We start from the raw sequence: 19,235 nt of genomic DNA on the forward strand, positions 1-19,235 counted from the left end.
TTAAAACACTAATAAATTATAGTCTTTATTATTATTATTATTATTTTTTTTAAAAATGTGGAAAAGGACTAGACCATGAGGAAAATGAAAAGACCACCCTTTCGTTTTCCAAGAACTACTTGTTAAATTCCTTTTTTTCCCTTTTAATTGGACAAAAAGTTTCTGCAATACATTAGATATCCTCATTTTATTATTTATATATATATAGAGAGAGAAAGATAAAAGAAATTTTCATCAATTCTCATCTTTAATATAGTGCTTAATTTGTGTGCTACTACAGAATATTATTAACAAGGTTAATTTCTCTTTACCTTCTTTTTTTTTTGATGATGAAGAAATATAATACAACTTTTTTGTGTTATACAGAGAAACAAAATCAGTATTTAAATACAAGAATTTTGAACTTGCAATGGAATTCATAGTTTATTTAGTTTTTTTCCCTTTTTAAAATATGTTTTAGATGTGCGCTACTAATGCTTACGTTAGGATAGATTGTATAGGATCACATTCATGCCACTTTTTTCCGGACCTTGCTAAATGTTTTGGGCATTGTATTGTTTTGATTATACATTTGAATGTTTTTTTTTCTTTTGATTAATTTCTAAAGATGAGTTTTCAAACATGAAATGATTTATTCAAATATTACTATTTTTTGTCATGTATCATTCAATTTATGTCTAAAGGCTTACTATATAAGTTAGTAAAGTGAAATTTTTGGGATTGACGCTTAGTTCTTATCGTATTAGTGAATTTCTTAATACAAATATTAATTTAATTAAAAGCTACTAGTTTGTGTGAACTTGTTCATAGTTATACTCTAGCTACGCCCCTTGTGTATACAGTTTGTATGCAACATTTTTTATTGTAATATTCATGTTTTTTCTATTTATTATTAATTATTAGTATACTGTTATATTTTTTAGGATGGGAGAGGGTTCTTCTATGGAGAAGAAGAAGATTGCATGGCCTAAAGATATTGATTTCATTGATTTGGTTCTCAAATGGTCTATCAAAGATATTTTTGATGAGACTTTGTATCAATTTCAGGTAATATATTTGAGTTTAAGTTTTATACACAGTCTATATGTATAGAATTTTTTTTTGCAACTCCTAATAGATTGTCCAAAAGAAATCTATGGATAATCCTTAAAAAAAAAAAATTTTTTGACACAAATAGTTACGCACCAAAATAACAGCCTACAAATGTACAGTATTTTTAATAAGGGGGTTCAAAATTTGAAAAAGTAGACGCCGAAGGGGGTTCGACATCTACTATTTATACATAAAAAAATATTTTAACCATGTATAAATAGTATAATTTTTCGCCGAAGGTGGTTCGGATGAACCCCTTATTACATGCTAGGTCCGCCCCTGGATATACATAATATATACCTTTTTTTAAAATACAAAAGTGTAAATTTAATTAGCAAATGTAATTATTTTTTACCGACTTACCAAATGTGTAACGTCCCCTGAGAAACTAGGATTTAGAATCATGAAAATAAGTGAGTTTACCCGCTACAACAGTTAAACTTGACATAATAGCTATGTTGCTCAGACTCTTAAAAAGTGTACTCTTCAAAAATGTCAACGGGTGCTTGTCGAATTATCCAAAAATAGTGTTTTTTTTTGGATAATCCGATATAGTGCAGCATCGAAAGTGAAGAGTCTTTCAAACTCCGAAAACCAACGTTCGACTTGCATGTGTTAAGCATATAGTCTGAGTAGCATGATGTTCATTTCTTAGCGCAACTTATCATAATAGTATAAGAAGTATTCAACTGATAAATGTGAAACAATAGCTTGTTTGTTTCATTTGCATTGTGTTACCATGTGATTTTAATGTAATTTCCTAATGTCTAGGTGGAGAAGATTCCTGAATCATTTGATTCAGTGGATCATTACTTGAGTTCTTTCTTCTTTCCCTTACTCGAAGAAACGCGAGCGTATATTGCTGCTTCCTTGAAAGACATAGTCAAATCACCATTTGCTGAATTAATATCCTTTGATGAAGTAAAGCCAAATGGATCATTGGTTTTTGATGTTGAGGTTGACTATTGGAGGAACAGATGTTGTGATGGTTGGATTCCTTATAGGACATCACCGGGAGATATTGTTGTTATCTCGAATGTTAAACCTGAATCTGCAGATGACCTGCAGCAATCGGGATATTGGACATTTGCATCTGTTACTGAGGTCTATGAGAATGATGCATTGGTTAATTTTAAAGTCAGAGTTCCTCCAGGTAGTGGAACTGTTAAGGGAATGCGACGATCATGCCACGTAGTGTTTTTGGTGAATGTAATGCCGAATAAGAGAGTATGGAACACGTTGCGTGTGAGAGGGAATTTGAATATGATTGAGAAAGTCCTGTGCCCCGTGCATGAGGTAAGTAATCTTGTTGATTTACTCGTGCTTAGTAGATGTTTGGAAATGAATTTGGTGTTATTTGAAAAAAAGTGTAGTATTTGAAGTCAAGTTGAAAATGGTTATTTGAAAATTGAAGTTGTGTTTGGACTTGCATTTCACTTGTAATTTTGTGAGGGATTTTTTAACTTATAAAAGTTGTTAGAAGCAATTTTTGAACTTGACCATTCTCTTTTTTCTTACCTGACCCTGCCTCAAGTAACTGTTTTGTTACCTCCGTGTGTGGATTTGGACTATGTAGTTGTAGTCTTCTCTGTTGTGTATCTTTGCATAAACAGAAATCAGGAATGATATAAACATTTGTTGATATTTGTACTCTTGCACAAACAGATCGAACAGAAATGTGATGTTTGTTCAGAATATGATGCACCTGTTGGAGAAGTTACGTCTAGCCTGTTGTCCAAGTTGAACGATTCCCAGGCTAATGCAATCTTTACATCTCTAGCCACAGTGAGATGTCACCACAAGGCTTCCGTTGAACTTATCTGTGGTCCACCTGGTACTGGAAAGACTAGGACATTAAGTGTAATGCTTGTTGCGCTGCTGCATATCAAGTGTAGAACCGTTACTTGTGCCCCGACAGATGTAGCAACAGCCCACGTTGCTTCGCAGTTGGTTAAACTGATCCGGGAGTCATCTAAGAATGAATTTGATGGCTTTTGTCCTTTGGGTGATATTCTCTTGTTTGGGAATAAGAACTGTGAGGATGGTGAATATATCACGGAGATTTCCCTTGATTATCGTGTTGACAGGCTGGCAGAGTGCCTTGCACCAACGACTGGTTGGAATGACTGTTTAAGTTATATGATTAGTTTTCTGGCGGAACTCGGTGAGCAAGAGGTTGATTTTTCCCCAGCTCGGTTTACTTCGACAGCTTCATCTCTCCGAAGATGCATGCTTATGATCTGTACACATGTACCTATACAGTTTCTTCGAAAAGAAAATGTTGACAGAATGGTGGACGCTCTCTCCTTGCTCTATTCTCTCGAGAGGATGCTCTTTTCTCGTCAGCAACCATTTGTACCGTCTTTAGTTATCCGGTCCCTTGTTCTTCTGAAAGATCTTCAGCAATCTCTCCGGACACTGCATTTTCCTAGTGCAACTAGTAAGGATCTGATAATGGAGTTCTGTATCCAAACGGCTTCCTCGGTGTTCTGCACTACTTCTACTTCATATAAGCTACATTCTGTGGAATCGAAGCCGTTTGACTTATTGGTTGTAGATGATGCCGAACAGTTGAAGGAGTATGAAGCAGTTATACCCCTTCAACTTCGAGGTTTGAGGCATGTAGTTCTAGCTGGAGATGAGTTCCACCTGCCAGCAATAGTTAAGAGTAGAGTACGTATAGTCGTATACCTTTTCACATGCAATTTTGAAGGAACTTCAATTGACATAAAGTCAAACCTCTTTATAACGATGTCATTTGTTTTATACTTTTTTGTTGCTATAGCATAATGATGTTATAGTGAACATATTATATAATATAACGTGAAAATTTGTTCCATAGAAAAACTTAGCGGTTAATAGTGAAATCTTATTATAGAGAGATTTGACTATATTTTTACCATATATATTTATAGAAATTTATTACTCAACAGATTTCTCGTGAAGCTGGCTTCGGAAGAAGCTTGTTCAAAAGACTCGGTTCATTTGGTCATGTTAAGCACCTGCTTAACATACAGTACAGGATGCATCCTTCAATAAGCCGGTTCCCAAATTCAATTTTTTATCGTAGGCAAAAACTTGATGCAGCGGATGTAAAGAGTAAAGCCTATGAGAAAATATATCTTACAGGACTGTCTTTTGGCCCGTACGCCTTTATAAATGTACCGTGGGGAGAAGAAGAGCTGGATAATCTTGGACACAGGCGAAATTTGGTTGAGGTTGCGTTGGTAATTCAAATAGTCCAGAGCTTGTTCAAAGGTATAATCATATCAACGAAAACTTATACATTTTGTACATGATTCATAATATATCTTTCTGGACACTGATTAATTAGTTTTTGATCCTACACTTGTTAATGTGCTGTCTTCTACTGATATTGTTAAAACTATGACGATGGGCAAATGGTGTTGCATTGCCTAATATCGATGTATCATCATAGAGGTTGTATGTAGCTTCCACCAGTATATCATTTTTGACACTCGTGTACGATTCCAATTTCGCAGCTTGGAGTACCTCCAAGAAGAAACTTCGTATTGGTGTTATTTCACCGTATGCTGCTCAAGTTTTGGCCATACAAGATAGACTTGGGCAGAAGTATAATAATCATGCATATTTCGAAGTTAACGTGAAGACAATTGACGGATTTCAGGGAGGGGAAGAAGATATTGTTATAATATCTACCGTGAGATCTAATCATGCTGGATCCATTGGCTTCTTGTCTAGTCTTCATTGGACTAATGTTGCTTTGACCAGGGCTCGGTACGGATCAAATTGATACTCTGCTTTCTTCTTCACAATTTGGATCATTCTGCTTTGTCTTAAGATTTTTCATTCTTTTCTAGACACTGTCTCTGGATATTGGGCAATGAGAAAACGTTGCTGAACAGCAACTCCATCTGGGAAGCACTAGTTCTCGATGCCAAAGATCGTCAGTGCTTCTTTCATGCAGACGAAGATACAGATATGAGAAAAACAATATTAGATGTCAAGAAGGAACTGGATCAATTGGATGATTTTCTAAATGAGGATAGTATTCTTTTCAAAGAACAAAAATGGAAGGTAGACACATTATTTTGTTTCTCTTGCTTTTTGTTACATAGATAAATGGATGAGTCATACTTTGGTCATTTACACTAAACTTGTTCTGAATACAGCTTTGTGTAACTTAACGTGATAGGAGATTGGATAGACGTGAAATGGATGAATTGAATTATAGTAGGATCATTTATAACGAATTCATGACACTGTGAATGTTCATGCACTCTAATCTATGCTCTTCGAAGCGTGTTTTTCCTGTTATGTTAGTTGCTTTCTTGTATTTTTGAACGCTATACATTGTTGATACAGGATCAAAGTTATATCTGAAACTGAAATTAAGTGAAGTGTGAAAATAGTTTTTATCTGAATTTTGAAATCCATTGAGGATTGTTTATATTATTGGTGAAACAATAGTTCTGTTGAGGGCCTGGATTATCTTTTTGATTTTTTTGAAGATGGCCAATGATGTAACATTGCAACTGCTTATCTCTTCTATTTGGTTCTTCAGGTAGTGTTCAGCGAGAATTTTAGAAAATCATTTGGAAAGTTGACGTCTTCGTGCTTGAGAAAGTATGTGTTAACTCTTCTGGTTAAGCTCGCAAGTGGATGGCGCCCGAAGAGGAAGAATGTGGACTTAGTTTGTGAAAAGTCGTCTCATGTGGTAAAGAAGTTCAAAGTGGTGGAAGGGCGATATATCGTTTGTACTGTTGATATTCAGAAAGAGTTCTTTTATACACAAGTACTAAAGGTTTGGGATATTTTGCCTTTAGAGGAGTTTCCTGGATTTTTGAGACGACTCGATGCAATATGTTTGATGTACACTAAGGACTTCATCAACCTCTGTAATGAGAAGTATTTTGTAGGGTAAAGTTGTTTCTTTTATCATTCATTATGATAAATTATAATTGTCTCCTCAAAAATTTTCTTTGATTTTAACTTTTTGCCTTCTGTTTAGGGATTTGGAAGTCCCAATGTGTTGGGGGATCCATCGTGAGATTATTAAGTATGAAAAGGATACTGAGAGCAAATTGAACCGTGACTCGTATGGTGCATATGTTGAAAAATCAAAAGTGAGTGAAAGCTTTTTGTTAATGAAGTTTTACTCGTTATCATCTGGTGTTATCACACATTTTCTCTCCAATCGCCATGGTGAAGAAATAGATGTCCCTTTTGAAGTAACTAATGAAGAAAAGGAGATAATCCTTTTCAGTAAAAGCAGTTTCATACTTGGGCGCTCAGGCACCGGGAAAACTACTGTGCTGACAATGAAGCTGTTCCAAAAAGAGCAACAACACCATTGTGCTGTTCATGGGTTTAACGTAGCGGAGGAAGCAAGAATTGGATTATATGAGGAAAATGAAGAGAGTCAACATATTGGAGAGACTCGAAAGACTACCTTGCACCAGCTATTTGTGACAGTTAGTCCTAAACTATGTTACGCGGTCAACAAACAAGTTTCTCAGCTGAAAAGGTGATTGATCTAATCTGATACCGAAAATTTGCCTGATGAAACTACTTTCCTTAATGAGTTGTTTGTCTTGTCCTCAAACTAATTACTTGTTTTGTTGTTCGTTTTGTTTTGTTTCCGCAGTTTATATAAAAGTTTAACAATTTTGTAGGAAATGGAAAATGGTCGGACTTTCAGATTTAGGGACTTCAAGAACAAAACTAGTCTCTATTTATAAAAGTTGATTAAGCTACTGTGTATAAGATCTCCGGCTACTCTATCCAAAAGCAATTGATTTTGAGTTAAGAGGTAAAATTAGGTAAAGGGTCCCTCCGCCCTAATTTACATGTCTTAATTTGACTAGGCACGGAGTTTAAAAAATAACGGGGACTTCAGTCCCTCCGTCCTTTAAATCTTGCAATTTTAAACTTTTCATATAGATCTCACGCCCCGGGAGGGTATCCTAGACGTGCCGGCACTCAAAAATCACTACTGGCCCCCAAGCGAACCACTTGACCTGGTCACACATCCGTTCATTCATTCAATCAGCGGAAGACTTAAAATAAAGAGATAATTAGGTGGACAATCCCAAATCAATAATCTAACTCAAGAAAGAAAGGCCATGGGCCAACAAATCGAACTCCAATCTATGTCATTAAATAGTCTGACAAGAACAATTCAATGAAATAAAATACTCAATTGATCCATCACTATCTAGTCTATGAAGCCTCTATCACTACTATTTAATTGGTGCCAATGACAGGTTTATGGCTACCTTAAATCAAAATGAAAAGACTAAATGTAGGGGAGGACTCACCAATAAGCTGAGTGTGAACAGATCCTCAATGGTGCGCCTATTGATGATCTCTTAAACCTGTCTCTGCATCGTTTCATGATACAGGTCCAAATGGACGTTAGTACGTGGAATGTACGAGTATGTAAGATGGCAGAATGAAACATGTGACAAGATAGAACAATACCGGTTCAAATATCTCAAGTCATAAATATAAGAGAGACTCAATCAATGTATCATAAGTGTAAAGTAAGAACATAGTTTAGACACAGACCACTCATATACAATCCAATCCAATCATATGCAATCCGATCCAATCCAATCACATACAATCCAATTCAATTATGTACAATCCGATTCAGTCTAATTCAATCCAATCATTTACAATTTGATCACATACCATCCAATCCAATCCAATTCAATCCAATCATATTCAATCCAATCCAATTATGTACAATCCAATTTAATCCAATCCATTCGTTTACAATCCAATCCAATCATATTCAATCCGATCCAATCCAATCATGTACAATTAACTCAACAATAAAGTCAAAGGATTCAACTTAATAGATATGCAAATTAGAATTTAGCAATGTTTTACAATTCGTCTCAATCATCTACAATCACAATCAAACCTATCGTATCATGCACAATCCACTCAATTTGGGAGTTTCTCTAACCGACAAACATCACCTATGAGCCAGTGATGTACAACAAGCTGACGTTGTTGCCACGTCTGACCATACTTTGCCAGGGTATGAACGAATCAACCAATCATGGATTCAATAATGTATCAAGTCCTATCATTTCAGGACAATGAAATAGGGAAACATTCGACTTTAACGGTCCAATCCCTTCCTACGTTGGCTACGTAGTTCATGGGATTCAAGTATGGACTATACTCATATCCAATTCGGTGCTCAATACTCCTTCCAAGACTCAATATACTCATATCTATCAGGTGAGTAAAATACTCAAAATACTAATTTAGTCTCTTTGGACTTAGTTTCAAATCAACTCATTTAAGTCTCATTGGACTCTTTTCAAAACTCAATCAATCTGATCTCATTGGACCTTCTTTCAAAATCAACTCATCTTAATCATCAAGCTCTTCTCTTTAAATTTGATACAGTCTCAACTCAATGAATGCAGTAAATATTAGATGCATTTAAAACATAATTTTAACCCCTCAACTCAATCTCAAAATAGACATTTTAATGTAAAAATACTCAACTCGTTTATACTCAAAATTCTCATGCTCAAAATGATAATTAGGAGACTTCTCAAACTCAAATCATGCTTAAACTCTTTCTAAATCAATGATGAAAATAATTATTCTTTAAAATCAAAATAGTGCATAAATAATTTATTCAAAAACGTTCACAAATCATTTTTTTAAAACTCCTCAAACAATCATTTATACTCAAGATCCTCATATGACTCTAATCAAATCAAATTATGCAAATTATATCATGTAATCACATTTGTCACGCCCCGAGAGGGTATCCTAGGTGTGGTCGGCACTTAAAAACCATCTCTGGCCTCTGAGAGAACCACTTGGTCTTATCATTTATTCGTTCATCAGCGGAAGACTTAATAAGAATACTTATGTGGGCTCTGCATCAACAATATCAAATGAAAGAAGAAAATTTTTAGAAGAAGTAGTTTCAAAGGAGAACTACTCCAATTACATCATTAAACTCTGTCTATGAAGCCTCTAACACTATCAGATGGTGCCAATGACATGTCCATGACTACCTCAAAAGAAACATCACACTCAACAATAATAAAAGGATAAGGAGTTCCTCCGAATACAAGAAGGACTCACCAAATAGCCGAAAAGAAATGATCTTCAACGATGCGCCTGTTGAGGATCTCTAACACCTGTATCTGCATCAGAAAATGATGCAGGTCGAATAACGTCAGTACATGGAATATACGAGTATGTAAAATGACAGGAAGGTCAGGACATATATCACGGAATTTCTCTTAGGAAAACTCAGAAAACTCAGGTCAGAACTCAACATCATCTCAACATTTATATGTAATGCAAATTTAAAATAATAATAAGAAATGCTTACTCAGTTGGGAGTTTCTCTAACCGATAACCATCACTTATGAGCTAGCGATGATACAACGAAGCGATGTCATTGCCACATCCATCCAATACCTTGCCAGGGTAAAGGACATCACCATCTTGGATCCACTCATCAAAGTCTTCTTTTTGGGACTTAAGAGGCATAGCCTCCATCCTACGCTGACTACGTAGTTCTGGGGTTTGAGTCAATTAAACTCTTACCCAACTCGGTGCTCAATACTACTCCCAAGATATGTGCTCATATTAAACTCATCATCTAGTCTCATTGGACTTTAATTTAAATCATCAAACTTATCTCATTTCATGTTCATCAATCATTATACTTCCAAAAACATCATTTACATCTCATCAAAACATCTTGCTCAAAATATCATTTGCTCAAATTCATTCAAACTCAACTCTTTTGCTCTTTCAAAACTCAATAAAATACATATATAGTATTAATTCATATAACTTTTTTTTATCAATGAAAATAATAAAAAGCCAATATCTTTACTCAAAACATGTGTAAAAATATTCATGAACATCAAATCAATTAGGATTCATGAAAAAATAGCCATGAACAATAATTCCAATAATATGAGAAATAACAATAATAATATTAATGCATAAATATATCAAACTCAATAGAAGAAGAATTAATTCATTTAGAATTCAAGATTTGGATAAAACTCAACTATAATTCAATTATAATGAATTTAAATATTGGGTGCATGGACGAACTCAATCCAATGCTATGAAAGCCTTACATACCTTAAATCCGAAGCTTTACTCTGAATTGGAACACTCTTGGACCCCTAGCCTTTTTTTCTCGCCAGAGCGTTTTGTGTACTACCCGGAGTATAAGAATCACCGGAGTAGTTTTTTTATACTACTAAAACTAAAACTATATTTGAGAAGAAGTATATAGAGAGAAGAGTTGCTTAAGAAAGCTTGATGAATAAAATGAAGAAATAAGGTCGGTATTTATAGGTGGGAAAGAGGGACCTAACAATAAATAAAATAATTATAAAGAAAAATATGAAAATTTAATGGAATATATTGATGTCATGGGTGATGTAAAATGGAGGACTATTGATGTCATGAGTGATGTCAAATGTATCTAGATCTTTCCATGGTAGGTGAAATGAGTTATCTTTGACAGAATACTCTTTTTCGGAGCTGCGTTTGAACAAGATAAATTCCTTATTAGGATTTGGTGTCTACATAAGAATTGTAAATATAGAAGTCTAGTTTCATTTCGTTTAAGAATCAACCAATTTGGAGCAACCTACAGTGAGATATGAATTTTCTTCTATAAACACTCAATTCCGTCACAGCACTATATCTTGCAAAGATTAATTTATTTGATCTACTTATACTCCGAATCTTAAGATATGTTCTTCATGAAAGTTGTAGGTAATGATGTTGTGGTTATCCAGAAATTTGAATCACCTAATTTGGACAAACCTATGAAAAGTTATTCCCAAAATACAGAGGCTGTATTGTTTTCGTCGAGAATTAAAATACCGACATACAACGTTTTAGGGGTTGTTACAACATTAGACTCCAATCCATTTCATCTGAAAACATCATCATCAACATAACCTCCTCATCAATCATTTTACCTTTGTTAAAGATAAATATCATTCACATCGTCATCAAACATCTTGCTCCAAAATTCTCATTTAACTCTATATTCAATTTCATTAAACTCATTAAAAAAAAATCATCATTTTACTTTGAAAGCAATATTGTTTTTATTTTACATAAAAACCATCAATCTCAACCTCAAGAAAAATTATGACAAAAATGAAATCTCATCTTAGTTTCATGTGAATGAATACATGAATCCATACTCTCAATAAAACTCAACTCAAGAACATCATTAATACATATGAATTTATATACAAAACTAGATAGAAATTATAGATAACTCAAGAACTCATCTCATGGAACCTCAAACTCAACTCAACTTGAATCAATGAAGATGTAGGGCACGTGGATGAAATCAATCCAATGTTGTGAGTAGCCTTACAAATCTGGAATGAAGATCATCTCACCGAGAATCAAGACTTAAACGAATGGCTTGAAACCAAACTCTTCTTCTTCTCCAATTCTTGCTCTCAATGCTTTTGGAGAGAAAAATCCTTAGAAACTGATATGGGGGCGGAATTTTGCCCTAAAAACGCGTCCAAGATCATATATTTATTATTAGGTAATTTTCCCAAGATGCCCCTACAAAAATCTGAAAAACTGGCCAAGTACGCGACAGGTCCGCGACGTAGACTTGTCGCGCATCCTTCTGGTCGACTAGACACAAATTTTCTGGACAAATCCGCGTCAGAAGTCACCGAATTCTATCCTACGCGCACATGAAGAATGGTTCGAGTCTTGGCGAAAAAAAAATAAAAAATTGGGGTGTTCCAGTAGAATGTTGGAAAGAGTCACTTTTTTTGCAAACAGGTATTAACCCAATTATGATAGACTTCTAAAATATATAGGGAGGTCAAGTTTCAACTTCTAATATATATATGCCCAACGTATTTTTGAAGTTCTAAAACTATATTAATTTCATATTATATAGGATGTTCCCGTTATCTTATGCTACTTTGTTGATATGATAAAATGAACACAATTTTATTTAAAACTTTTTTCAAGTGTTCTATAGTGTGAAGTTTTCAGTTTATTGCATGTTTCTTTTAAGAATCTTTTCGGTAATGCTGACATAATGTAGGTGATGTTAGTGACTTGGTTGGTTGTGTTCCTTGGAGTAGAAGCTGTTGATCCTAATTTGTGTTCCTCTTACAATTACCACTCTTAAATCTGCAGGTTTGCTTTTGGTGGAAGTTTCTATGCAGAAAGCAGCTTCGAAGCTGATGATGTGGATGGAAAGATGCAGTTTAGGGACATACCGAATTCCTTTATTGCCATTCCATACAGCAAATACCCTCTTGTGATAACATTTCATAAATTCTTAATGATGCTTGATGGGACAGTAGGTTCTTCGTACTTTGATACGTTTAATTTGGAGTGGAAAGTTTCCAAGGACAGAAGCTTGAGGTCAATTGTCATCGAAACATTCATCAGAGACAAGGAAATCAATTATGACCGTTTTTGTTGCTTGTATTGGCCTCACTTCAAACGTCAATTGACGATGAATCTTGATCCTTCAAGGGTCTTTACTGAAATAATGTCTCATATAAAAGGTGGGCTACTTGCTCGGGATGGGAAGCTTAGCAGAGACGCTTATGTTTCTATGTCTAAAAGTCGTGTCTCAAATTTAAGCTCAGAAAAGAGAGAGGGAATATATGATATTTTCCAAGCTTACGAAAAGAAGAAGATGGAGCGTGGTGAATTTGATATATCTGATTTAGTTAATGATATTCATGTTCGACTAAAACAACATCGTTTGGATGGCGACAAAATGGACTTTGTATACATTGATGAAGTTCAAGATCTGACAATGAGGCAACTTTCTCTTTTCAAATATATTTGTAGAAATGTGGATGAAGGGTTTGTTTTCTCGGGGGATACCGCCCAGACCATTGCAAAGGGAGTTGATTTCCGGTTTGAGGATATAAGAAATTTATTCTACACTGAGTTTGTCGTGGACTCGAAGAGTGGCGCTAGAAGAAAAGATAAAGGACATTTATCATGTGTTTTTCAGTTGCTTCAGAACTTCCGTACACATTCCGGTGTACTCAAACTTGCTCAGAGTGTGATCAATCTACTCAGTCATTATTTCCCTCAATCTGTAGATGTCTTAAAATCTGAGACAAGTCTTATAGATGGTGCAGCTCCAGTGTTGCTCGAGCCCGGAGATGGTGAAAATGCTATTGTAACTCTTTTTGGGAACAAGGGAAATAAAAGTGGCAAAATAGTAGGCTTTGGTGCGGAACAAGTAATATTAGTACGTGATAAATCCGCAAAGAAAGAAATCTATGGTTTAGTTGGGCAGAAAGCTCTTATTCTGACCATAGTTGAATGCAAAGGGCTCGAATTTGAGGCAAGTCTTCTGGTTGTTTGTTGTGCTTAATATATCAGTCGTCTAATTCATTTTTCTTATTTCCTTTAATTTGAGTAAATAAAGATATGCTACTCGTAAGAAGATACCTCGCAAAACGAGCTAATATCTCCTCCACTTCACATTTGAGTAGGTAGAATCAACTGTTTTGCTATATCGTTTACTGAATTCTCCCGATGATACTTCGTTGATCATTTGTAGGATGTACTCCTGTACAATTTTTTTAGCTCATCGCCACTCGGAAATCAATGGAGAGTTGTGTATGAGTATATGAAAGAACACAGTTTAGCCTATTTGTCCTTCCCAAGTTTCTGTGATGCAAAACATAATATCTTGTGTTCTGAATTGAAGCAACTTTACGTGGCTATTACTCGAACGAGGCAAAGATTGTGGATATGTGAGAGTGTAGATAAGTTTTCCAGGCCTATGTTTGACTACTGGAAAATGTTGTCTCTTGTGGAAGCAAAGAATGTACATTCAGTCACAGATACTATGCAAACTTTTAGCACTCCGGAGGAGTGGAAATCGAGGGGAATGAAGGTCAACTCGATCTTCCTTGTTCTGTTGCTTCTCTCTCGTACATTTTTCATTTCTCCGTCTTACGTCACTAAACGTGCTCTTAAGTTCTTTCCGTCCTCCTAAAGTGTTTGATGTTCAAATGCAGCTATTTTGGGAGAAAAATTATGAGATGGCACTTATGTGTTTCAAGCAAGCGGGTGAAACGGGGTGGGAGAAAAGGACAAAGGCAGCTGTTTTCATGGAAACTGCTGAACAAATTCGTTATTCAGATCCCGAAAAGGCTCGTACCTGTCTTCTGGAGGCTGCTGAAATATTTTACTCTATTGGCAGGTTTGAGTCTGCAGCGGAGTGTTTTTATGACTCAAAAGATTATAGACAAGCAGGTATGACTTATGAAATTGCTCTTTTTTCTTTTTCTTTTCCTTCTTTTATGTTTTGTTTGGATTTAAAGTCATTTTGCACTTCCGTTTCTTAGAGTTCAAGTATCCACTTTTGAGCTTTAGTAAGCATACATCGTAAAATTATATGCTTAGGGGTTTATGAAGCATATTGATTGGCAGAGGCGGAGCCATGATTTCAACTTTATGAGTTCTGGTTATTTGAACGATGAAGTCAAGTGTTAATAACATTCTAAACTTAATATTTGATATATATGTAATGCATTTCCTTTGCGACATCTTCACTTATAACATGAGAAAATTTTATATCCAATCGCGTTCTTTGGTTAATCTGTTTAACCTGCAAAACTTATATGCAGGAAGTATTTACTTGGACAAGTGTGGTGAACTAATAAAGGCTGCTGAATGTTTTACACTGGCTGGTCGCTTTAAGAAGGCAGCAGAGATTTATGCAAAAGGAAATTATTTCACAGAGTGTCTTTCAGTTTGTACCAAAGGAAAATTTTATGACTTAGGTCTGAAATATATCGATTCCTGGAAGCAAAACGCTTGTCAGCGTGATAATGTTGGGAAAAGTGCTGATGGAATTGATGAAATCAGGAAGGAGTTCTTGGAGAGTTGTGCATCTAGCTCTTTTGTGCTTAAGGACAAAGAATCTATGATGAAATTTGTCAGAATTTTCCCATCGATGGACTTGAAGCGCAAATTCCTTATGTCTCGAAAGTGCCTCGATGAGTTGCTACTTTTAGAAGAAGAATCAGGAAACATTGCTGAAGCAGTAAAAATCGCACAACTGATTGGAAATATACTTTGTGAAGTTGATCTTCTCGGGAAGAGAGGGGATTTCGATAAGGCTTGTTCACTCGTCCTTTTGTATGTTCTCTCTTACTCCTTATGGATGGTTGGAAGCAAAGGTTGGCCTTTGAAATCGTTCGTGCAAAAGGAGGAACTTTTACAGAAGGCGATGACATTCGCGAGGCAGGGATCAAATTTTGAAACCGTGTGCATTGAGATCAAGGTTTTATCGAATGAGTCGGGTGATTGGTCTGACTTGAAGCATAATTTCATTGCCTCTAAGAAATGTAAAAGTTTCCTAGGTGAAATTTTGTGCTGTAGAAAGATCTTGGATTTTCATTTTCAAAATGACGTAACAAAGTATGTTTGGGATGATAAGTTATTGGGTGCTCTAAATGGTTCAGAAGAACTGATTCTAAGCTACCCGGTTAGTGTTGGGACACTGCTTCACTTTTGGAATTCATGGAAGAAGAATGTCGTTGACGTTCTTGATTCTCTCGAGTGCCTTGGAGACGTTGATTTTGGTGAATTGAACGGAGTAGGCGAATTCTGTTTAAATTACTTTGGTGTTAGGCAGCAGTTGAATGGTCTCAACGGTAAGTATGTTCTGCTGCATCCAGCAGCTGAATGGGTGAAAAATGTTCAGAACATTGTCATAAGACGGAACAAACAACTGGTATTTGTTGATGCTCAGCATTTTATCTCTGCTGTTCGTACTCATTGGCATACAGCATTACTCGTAGTCGGTCTGAAGGTTCTCGAAACTCTTGCATCCCTCTATGAGTTGGCTGTAAAGTCGATGCCTTTGTTTTGTCAAAGCATGTGCCTACTAAATGTATACGAGATTGCAGAATTTTTAAGTGAGTCCAAACTTCATGTCTTGAACAGTTTTGAGTTGAGAATACAGAATGTTCTGATACTCATGTCGACAAAGTACTTTGAAAAGGTATTCCCCCTCGATTCTCAACAGTCAATGGTGGGACGCATGATTTATCTAAGGAGAACAAGGCTTTCTTGTGACTTGCTTCAAGAATGTATTGTTCAGGATATATGCACTAGTGATCCTCTTAGCTATGGACAGATCGGTAGGATGGTGGTCGTGTGCCTTGCTTGGGGAAAACTTCCCGAGGAGCTGTACAAGAAAATTGTTGGAAGAATCCCATCAGATGTTCCTTGGAAGTCGATCATTGAAATTCTCTGTTGCATGAAACAGAGAGAATGTTGGGAAGATTTTGATCAGTCAGGTGATTCTGTTGGAGGCCAATCATTGGAACTTCAAGAAGTTCTATCGAGCAACGGTAATCTTGAATGTTCTGAGTTATTGCTGAAATATTGTGAAGTTTTGCAGGATACGTTTAGTGCGAATTGGAAGAAAAAAGACGAGAATTGGATGAAAATTGGAGACTGTTTATCCCCTGTCTGCTTCTTATATCTTCTCGAGCATCTCCTGTTTTTTGTATCTCAGTATCGTGGAATCTTCTTCACGATTAAATCTTCCTTTGTGGAATGGCTGATATCGGAGCAGTTTGAATCCCGACCAACTTCCAGGAATGATGCTAACACATCTGTTTTGGATGAATTTTATGATTCCATTGTTGTGATGGTACAACAACTCATTTATGACAAAGCTTGTACAGTTGAGTGGATTGCACGATCAAAAATCAATGTTGATCTGTACTATAAGCAAATGATCTTGAGATTGGTGCTTATCATGTGCTTACTGTGTGTGAACTGTGAGAAATACTATGATGTTCTTTTCAAAGTGCTCAGTATCGATGATGTTAGGAATCAGCTTGCGGAGGAACTTTATGACATTCTTCAACGAGGAACAGAGAACAACTACATTCAGATCAATGATTTTGGAGAAGCTTTTCAAAAAGGCGGAGATCCACTTTTGGTTGTTAACCTTGGTGAGATTGTTCAGGGAGTTGAGTATTCCAACATTGTCTCTGTGCAGTTGGGAGCAGACTGCAGCAGAGAAGATATCTTGAGTTTGTTGCTTCCCGCTGAAACAGACAATTCAATAGATCAAACAATCACTGTTCCAGAAGTCATTTCTTGAGCGAATTTTTCCTCACATTGTGGTGATCAGCCAAAGATTTCGATCGTTACTCCTGTGTCAGATCAGTACGTGCAAATGAATTGGGCTGTGTTTCAGGAAATATCAGACGTCTTGAAGTCTAGTGGCAGCGATGACAGTGTAATTTCTGCAAGTGTCTCGACTGTTAATTTGAAGGTTGAAACTAATCCTATTTCTCTTAGTGCTATGTTTGTTTTCATGTTTCTCTTTTTTTATTTACTAAACTTTATGTTTTTATTGTTCCTAGGAGGAAGTGAATTTTTATGTAAACTTCTTAACCACTGCAATTAATCTGTGCTCAGAGAAGAAACTTTATGTTGCCGAGGACACGATGGAGGAAACAAGTAATATGCTTCAGGAGCTGATACAACTCCATTCATTGATGAATACGAGGTTCGTATGTTCTTAACTGCTGTACCCTTCAAATTTATGTCTGTTTGATTATGTCGTATCTCTCTAACCTTACCGACAAAACTTTAGATTGTCGTCTAATGTTTGCGATTACTTGCAAAAGTTTAGAAGGTGGTCTAATATTTTCTCATAAGATTTTCAGTGTGATACAAAAGAGCGTCATTTACTAAACAGTTATCCCTTTTGGTGATTTTTTTTTTGCTCTTTTAAGTCAAGTCTTGATATTGTTTTCTCCTAGCAATATACATGAACTTTTTTCCTTCTCAAATTGAAAACTTGTTGAAGTATTTTGTGCTTAATTTTTATGCAGTACTCTGGAAAAGGAAAATATTGAACAATTGCTAAAGAGCTTGTTGTCAAGAAAGCCCAAGCTAGAAGTTTTCTTGCCCAAGGATATAACCGTCGTGTTAGAGAACCAATGCACGGAGAAACATGATGTATCGTGTGATGAAGTTGCCACAATTGATCTTCTTCCGTCTACTAGTACTTCCGAGACCCGAGGTGGTTACCAGGCCGAAAGGAAGCTTGGGAAAGGGAAGAGGAAATCTAAGAAATCAAAACGAAATAGGAAGAAATAAACAAACATGCCAAAACCACAGGATAAGAGTGAGTATATGATATGGTTCTGCTACTATACTTTTTGTGCTTTTTTTGTTTGTGAGTAGGTTCTTTCCTAGAACCTGCTAATGCGGTATGGTTTGAATAAACAAACATGTCAAAACCATATGATAAGAGTGAGTATGATGAGGCTTGCTACTATTTTGTACATTTTTGTGTTGTGAATACGAGTCGGGGAAGCAATCACTAATACTTGCATTAGGTTAGGCTGGGTTGCGGTTCTTTCTTGAACCCTACTAACAGGGTATGCTTTGATTGATCATTTTTCGTTTAAAAAATTATATCGTGTATATAGATCAAATATGCCTTTTTACATAACTGTAAAAGAAAAACACGACTTTTGACAAATTGGGGCAGAGCCACCTTACAATGAGGGGTTCAACGGCGAAAATTTATACTATTTATACATGGTTAAAATATTTTTTTTATGTATATATAGTTAATGTCGAACCATCTTTGGTTAGTTCATGCGTCTATTTTTTTTAAATTTTAAACTCCTTTAGTAAAATTTTTGACTCCGCCACTGATGACGGACGTACCAATATGGAACGCTGTCAATAATACGAAAAGTCTGTCGAAAATGTTTCCAACGAGCCAAATTATTTTCAAAGTTATGTTCTGCTATAGTATGTGAACTGAAATATGGTGGATAATAAGAGCCATGAAAAAAAGCCCCAAAAGCCAAAAAGAACTTTCACTTCACAAAGGATTTTTTGAATCTAGAGGGTTTTGGAAGCATTATAAAATACACAGGAAAATGTTTGTTAAAAAAGATTATCAATAAGGAAGATAAGAAAACGTGATTCAGGTACGCACAAGGTAAATTTTATTCTAGTATAATAGCTTGCAAATTACATAGAAGAGACAAATCATATTAGAAAAGTACAATACGATGAGCTTGATCGAAAAAACACGAAGAAAATTTTTAATCAAACCCCCA

At 35.7% G+C, this 19,235-nt stretch overlaps 1 protein-coding gene across 2 annotated transcripts; it reads left to right on the forward strand.

The window, feature by feature from the left end:
* The first annotated feature begins 192 nt into the window (after window positions 1-192).
* Window positions 193-18,443, forward strand: LOC129894064 (uncharacterized). 2 transcript variants are annotated; one of them, XM_055969573.1, is made up of 15 exons: window positions 193-295; window positions 924-1,047; window positions 1,864-2,388; window positions 2,758-3,765; window positions 4,026-4,350; window positions 4,596-4,851; window positions 4,935-5,151; window positions 5,639-5,994; window positions 6,086-6,601; window positions 12,280-13,456; window positions 13,676-14,014; window positions 14,139-14,376; window positions 14,751-17,422; window positions 17,514-17,659; window positions 17,988-18,443. In XM_055969573.1, the coding sequence occupies exons 2-13, from the start codon at window positions 925-927 to the stop codon at window positions 17,246-17,248; spliced, it is 7,578 nt and encodes a 2,525-aa protein (XP_055825548.1). In that variant the 5' UTR covers window positions 193-295; window position 924; the 3' UTR covers window positions 17,249-17,422; window positions 17,514-17,659; window positions 17,988-18,443. The 2 variants fall into 2 exon arrangements, with proteins under 2 accessions (XP_055825548.1, XP_055825549.1); XM_055969574.1 differs by having other exon boundaries at window positions 17,569-17,659.
* The last annotated feature ends 792 nt before the right edge of the window (window positions 18,444-19,235 follow it).

Source organism: Solanum dulcamara, chromosome 7 (genome assembly GCF_947179165.1).
Source record: "Solanum dulcamara chromosome 7, daSolDulc1.2, whole genome shotgun sequence".
Lineage (NCBI taxonomy): Eukaryota > Viridiplantae > Streptophyta > Magnoliopsida > Solanales > Solanaceae > Solanum > Solanum dulcamara.

Bases quoted from the DNA above. Each gene is read 5' to 3' on its own strand.
- LOC129894064 (XM_055969573.1), top strand. From the start codon at position 925: ATGGGAGAGGGTTCTTCTATGGAGAAGAAGAAGATTGCATGGCCTAAA. The intron at 4,852-4,934 runs GTACGGATCAAA...ATTCTTTTCTAG, and splicing joins GTTGCTTTGACCAGGGCTCG to ACACTGTCTCTGGATATTGG. The intron at 14,377-14,750 runs GTATGACTTATG...ACTTATATGCAG, and splicing joins AAAAGATTATAGACAAGCAG to GAAGTATTTACTTGGACAAG.